Genomic DNA, 5,714 nt, shown 5'->3' with positions numbered 1-5,714 from the left:
CTATTTGTCTAAAAAAAAATTATGTAACATGTATTTAAGCCAGTGGTTCCCAAACTTTCTTGAATCACGGCGCCCTGGAGTATCAGCATTTTTTTACGGTACCCCTAGGATGGGTGGTCTTCAGTATGCCGGCTGTCGGAATCCCGGCGCACAGTATACCGGCGCCGGGATCCCGACAGCCGGCACACCGACAGTTATTCTCCCTGGAGGGAGAATAAAATAGCGTTGCGCGCCACCGTGCCCGTAGCGTGGCGAGCGCAGCGAGCCTGCAAGGGGCTCATTTGCGCTCGCCACGCTGTCGGTAAGCCGGCGGTTGGGCTCCCGGCGCCGGTATGCTGGTCGCCGGGAGCCCGACCGCCGGCATATCGTAGTGAACCCCCTAGGATATATATATATTTTTTTAATTGATATTAAATTAAGTAAATTGTGTCTACCCTATTTTCCTTTATTTATATTGTGCCACAAGGAATCCGCAGTGCCCAATTACGAGTAAATAAATGAAAAATTAAAACGGGACAATAATGATTTACAGTTGAAGACAATATAGGACAAGTACCGGGTAAATAACACTAACATAAGTATCAGAGTGGCAGAAAACTGTGGGATTAGGTGCCGTCGAAGATGGTTTAAGTAAGAGAAGGATAAGCACATGAGGGTTGAGGACCCTGCTCGTGAGAGCTTACATCTAAACCTGTCATCCTTAGGGTCACTGAAGTGGTGGTGTTATTTATGATTGGCAGCCACTAGCACTGGTTTTGCCTATCACTTTGACCATAAATAATATGATTTGGTCCTGAATCACCAACTCGTGGCACCCTTGCAAGAGCCTTGCGGCACCTCAGGGTGCCTAGAGGCACACAGTTTGGGAACCACTGATCTAAGCATTTTAAGTCAATAAAAAAAATATGACTCAATATTACAAGATGGATTAGAAACTTTATTTGTGAACGTGAAGTGAATGAGAAAACGACAATTCCAATGCCATATGTGTCTGTTCTTGCACAAACGCAACAGATTTTTATACGACATCCTTATATATTACATGTGAAAATGGCGCCATCTGCAGGCAGTGCATAATGTTGCATCTTTTGATGGGACCAGCTGCTTGAGTTGAATAGTTCCTAGCTTTTTTCCGGCAGGATGCTACCAGTTGCGGAAGTTATTACTGTATTTAAAAGAGTCCATAGGGCAGAAATGGTTCATCTAAGGTATGCTGCTTTCACATCGCAAAACCTGCTTTTGAAATGGTATTTGAAACGGTTCTTAAAACGGGTCTGAGCAGTTAAACCCCTTTCACATCTCATGTTGTAACCAGTAAATTACCATTTCATTCCCGTTTTGGTACCTTTCACACTGAACCCGTTTCACCCATAGAAAACAGTGGTTGTCATTATAAATGGACTTTTCTGGCCCACACATTATTATTAATCACTAATTAATTCATTATTAATAATTTGGATAGTCGTACGATGGAACCCAGCAGCTTGAAGCATATCTATTTTTATTAGATGGGATTAGGTACTTGGTTTGTCTTTTTTGGAGGCACAAGTATTATTTATATATTTTTTAAAAATATTTTTTTTTTTTAAAGATGGAATGGTTAAAAACACGGAAAAAAATGGCGTGGGGTCCCCCCTCCAAAGCATAACCAGCCTCGGGCTCTTCGAGCTGGTCCTGGTTCTAAAAATGCGGGGGGAAAATTGACAGGGGATCCCCCGTATTTTTAAAACCAGCACCGGGCTCTGCGCCTGGTGCTGGTGCAAAAAATACGGGGGACAAAACGAGTAGGGGTCCCCCATATTTTTCACACCAGCATCGGGCTCCACTAGCTGGACAGATAATGCCACAGCCGGGGGTCACTTTTATGCCGTGCCCTGCGGCCGTGGCATTAAATATCCAACTAGTCACCCCTGGCCGGGGTACCCTGGGGGAGTGGGGACCCCTTCAATCAAGGGGTCCCCCCCCCCCAGCCACCCAAGGGCCAGGGGTGAAGCCCGAGGCTGTCCCCCCCCATCCAATGGGCTGCGGATGGGGGGGCTGATAGCCTTTGTTGTAAATGAAAAGATATTGTTTTTTCCAGTAGTACTACAAGTCCCAGCAAGCCTCCCCCGCAAGCTGGTACTTGGAGAACCACAAGTACCAGCATGCGGGAGAAAAACTGGCCCGCTGGTACCTGTAGTTCTAATGGAAAAAAAATACCCAAATAAAAACAGGACACAGACACCGTCGACAGTAAAACTTTATTACACACTGCCGACACACACATACTTACCTATGTTCACACGCCGACATCGGTCCTCTTCTCCATGTAGAATCCAGGGGTACCTGAAAATAAAAGTTCAATATACTCACCTCAGCCATGGTCCAGAGATAAATCCACGGACTTGGCAAAAAAAGAAAACGAACACCCGGACCTGCGGACCGAAAGGGGTCCCATGCTAACATATGAGACCCCTCTCCCCGAATGCCGGGACATCACGTGACTCCTGTCACTGAAGTCCCTTCAGCCAATCAGGAAGCGCTACTTCCGTGGCGCTCACCTGATTGGCTGGGCGCTGTCTGTACTGTGACAGCACATCGCAAAGCCGCTCCATTACTTTCAATGGTGGGAACTTTGCGGGTAGCGGTGGGGTCACCCGCCGGTCAGCCGCTGACCGGCGGGTGACCTTACCGCTAGCCGCTAAGTTCCCACCATTGAAAGTAATGGAGCGGCTTTGCGATGTGCTGTCACAGTACAGACAGCGCACAGCCAATCAGGTGAGCGCAACGAAGTTGCGCTTCCTGATTGGCTTAGAGACCTTTCTGTGACAGCTGTCACTGACAGGTCTCATTCGTGGAAAGGTGTCCCATGTGTCAGCATGGGACCCCTTTCAGTCCGGCATGGAGCGGGTGTTCGCTTTGTTTTTTTGCCAAGTACGTGGATTTATCTCTGGACCATGGCTGAGGTGAGTATATTGATCTTTTCTTTTCAGGTATCCGTGGATTCTACATGGAGAAGAGGACCGATGTCGGCGTGTGAACATAGGTAAGTATGTGTGTGTCGACGTATGAAATAAAGTTTTACTGTCGACGGTGTGTGTGTCCTGTTTTTATTTGGGTATTTTTTTCCCAGTAGTACTACAGGTACCAGCGGGCCCGTTTTTCTCCCGCATGCTGGTACTTGTGGTTCTCCAAGTACCAGCTTGCGGGGGAGGCTTGCTGGGACTTGTAGTACTACTGTAAAAAACAATATTCTTTCAATTTTGACAAGGCTATCAGCCCCCCCATCCGCAGCCCATTGGATGGGGGGGGACAGCCTCGGGCTTCACCCCTGGCCCTTGGGTGGCTGGGGGGGGGGACCCCTTGATTGAAGGGGTCCCCACTCCCCCAGGGTACCCCGGCCAGGGGTGACTAGTTGGATATTTAATGCCACGGCCGCAGGGCACGGCATAAAAGTGACCCCCGGCTGTGGCATTATCTGTCCAGCTAGTGGAGCCCGATGCTGGTGTGAAAAATACGGGGGACCCCTACTCGTTTTGTCCCCCGTATTTTTTGCACCAGCACCAGGCGCAGAGCCCGGTGCTGGTTTTAAAAATACGGGGGATCCCCTGTCAATTTTTTCCCCGCATTTTTAGAACCAGGACCAGCTCGAAGAGCCCGAGGCTGGTTATGCTTTGGAGGGGGGACCCCACGCCATTTTTTTCCGTGTTTTTCACATTTAAACGTTTATAAAGCCACTCTCTCATGTGTCTCCTGTGTTTTCCAAGCTGTTTCCTGGTTGTGGCTGGTGACATCACACATGGAGACAGCCTATCATCTTCTGGGGCTTGCAAATACCGTTTCAGACCCTTTCACACTGCACAGTGAAATGGGACTGAAACGGGTAAAACCCTGCTTTTTTACCGTTTCAAAATACCGGTATTTTGAAAACGGTAAATTGAAGGGGACCCTTTCACATCGCAGCTTGACCCGTTTAGGAAGCCAGTTAAAACGGCAAAATACCGGGTATAAGCTGCGGTGTGAAAGGGGTAGTAGAGTTCTGTAAATGGCAATTCAATGGATTAATGGCTCTTTATCCAGCCATTCTATACCATTTAAATGACAAACACCTATATATAAAACTATTGTTGTTGTTTTTTTTAAGTGAACCATTATCCATTTGCTAATAGTTCTATGGAGCGGTTCTGTATTAATTAATTAGTATTTTTTGCTTGCAGATCCCCAGAACGCACAGGACTTATATTACCAAGGATACTACATGTGTCTCAAAGAGACAATGAGATTTCTGCAGAACCCAGAGCAAACACAAGGGAAAATACTCAGACACATTACCAGGTATCAAAGCGAAACACTCACTGAGTACAATCCCCACTACTGCCCTGCCTCACTGCATAGAGATACCTGTAATACCCCAGAAGGTAACACAGAGATATGGAGGCCTTGGTAGCCCAATATTATGACACAGACAATCACTGTAACATGACTGTAAAATGTTATTTTTAATGCAATTTAAGAAAGTGGATTTTTATATGCGTTACCTATAAATAACAGTTACATCATGTGTTGTAAAGGACTGCTGTGACATTCCCGTAGCTTCAAGTATCACTATATTGTCAGCTAGTGCTGATGAACTTGGGACATCTGGATGGCGCTCCCTACTGGCTGAATGATGCAACAACAGAAAATATCCATCCAGGTCCATAAGAGTGGCAGCTATGTAGGGGAGATACTCCTAGCGTGGCACTTGTACTATCCTTCTCGGGGGTATAGAAACATGCATTTTAGTCACTCTGGTTACATTTACATGAATATGTTTATCACATTTATTGGGGAGCAACATTGATTGAGAGTCCAAAATATAAGGCAGAAACAAAAAGTTGATGTTTTTTTAAATATACTAAAAAAAAACAACCTTTCTACGTTTTGTGTATCTAAAAAAGCGATTTCTCCAAAACATCAGATTAGAGTCCTCTTTGCCTATCACATAGCTTTTGGTAGTTGTAACTTAAAAAAAAAAAAAAACATTTTAAAAATGTTGTATAGGAGAAAATGTCATTTAATTGTAATGTGGATCAGCAAAGCCTATTTACTGCTGGTGTCACGGATGCTATCAAAAGATTTAGTTGCTGATTCAGAATAACTCGACAAGTTTGGCAGGTGAAATTTGAAGAACAAAATGCTTTCCTCGACAATGTTTACAAAGTTGTACATGACTTTTGAATGGCACATCCCCTGCAAAAGGAATACCCACTGTATTGTTACTATTAATCAGCATGGAAATATATATTTCTCTCTAAGATGAAGAAAAAAGGCTATCATTTATAAGACCTGCAAGCTATGAAACTGATTGTCTTTTATAAAGATATTCCCTTAGCCGTGTGTGAATAGATCCTTGTTATCCTTTTTCTAGGCAATATTTGCCTGTGTCATATAGTAAGGTAGTACCATCCGTGCTTTATTTCCTGTGGGGTGATTGGTACGCTGAGATGGGAAGAGACAATTCCACAATTCCTGCACTATTTTTGTTTTTGTAAAATAAAGTACAAATTCTTTTTTTGTTATTATTGTGTTTAAAGCTAAACTTTCAGTACAGCTAATATAATGAATAAATACAACTATTTTGCTAATGAAACCTTTGTGTGCTATTGTCATTAATGCAGATTTAGTTCACTAAATCATGGTTGCCAAGATTTCAGAAAAATATAAAGGAAGATATTTGGCCCTCCTACTACTGC

At 44.4% G+C, this 5,714-nt stretch overlaps 1 protein-coding gene across 1 annotated transcript in view; it reads left to right on the top strand.

Annotated features, from left to right (window-relative positions):
• The window catches only part of LOC134966561 (transcription factor HES-5-like), a 6,669-nt gene extending 2,225 nt beyond the window's left edge, over positions 1-4,444 (top strand). Inside the window, exon 3 of the mRNA XM_063943405.1 lies at positions 4,197-4,444. Within this exon, the coding sequence (XP_063799475.1) occupies positions 4,197-4,426 (230 nt within the window). The 3' untranslated portion in view covers positions 4,427-4,444. The remainder of the gene's footprint in view (positions 1-4,196) is intronic.
• Positions 4,445-5,714: the final 1,270 nt, after the last annotated feature.

Source organism: Pseudophryne corroboree, chromosome 10, assembly GCF_028390025.1.
Source record: "Pseudophryne corroboree isolate aPseCor3 chromosome 10, aPseCor3.hap2, whole genome shotgun sequence".
NCBI lineage: Eukaryota > Metazoa > Chordata > Amphibia > Anura > Myobatrachidae > Pseudophryne > Pseudophryne corroboree.
This window is presented reverse-complemented; position numbering and strand designations above follow the sequence as displayed.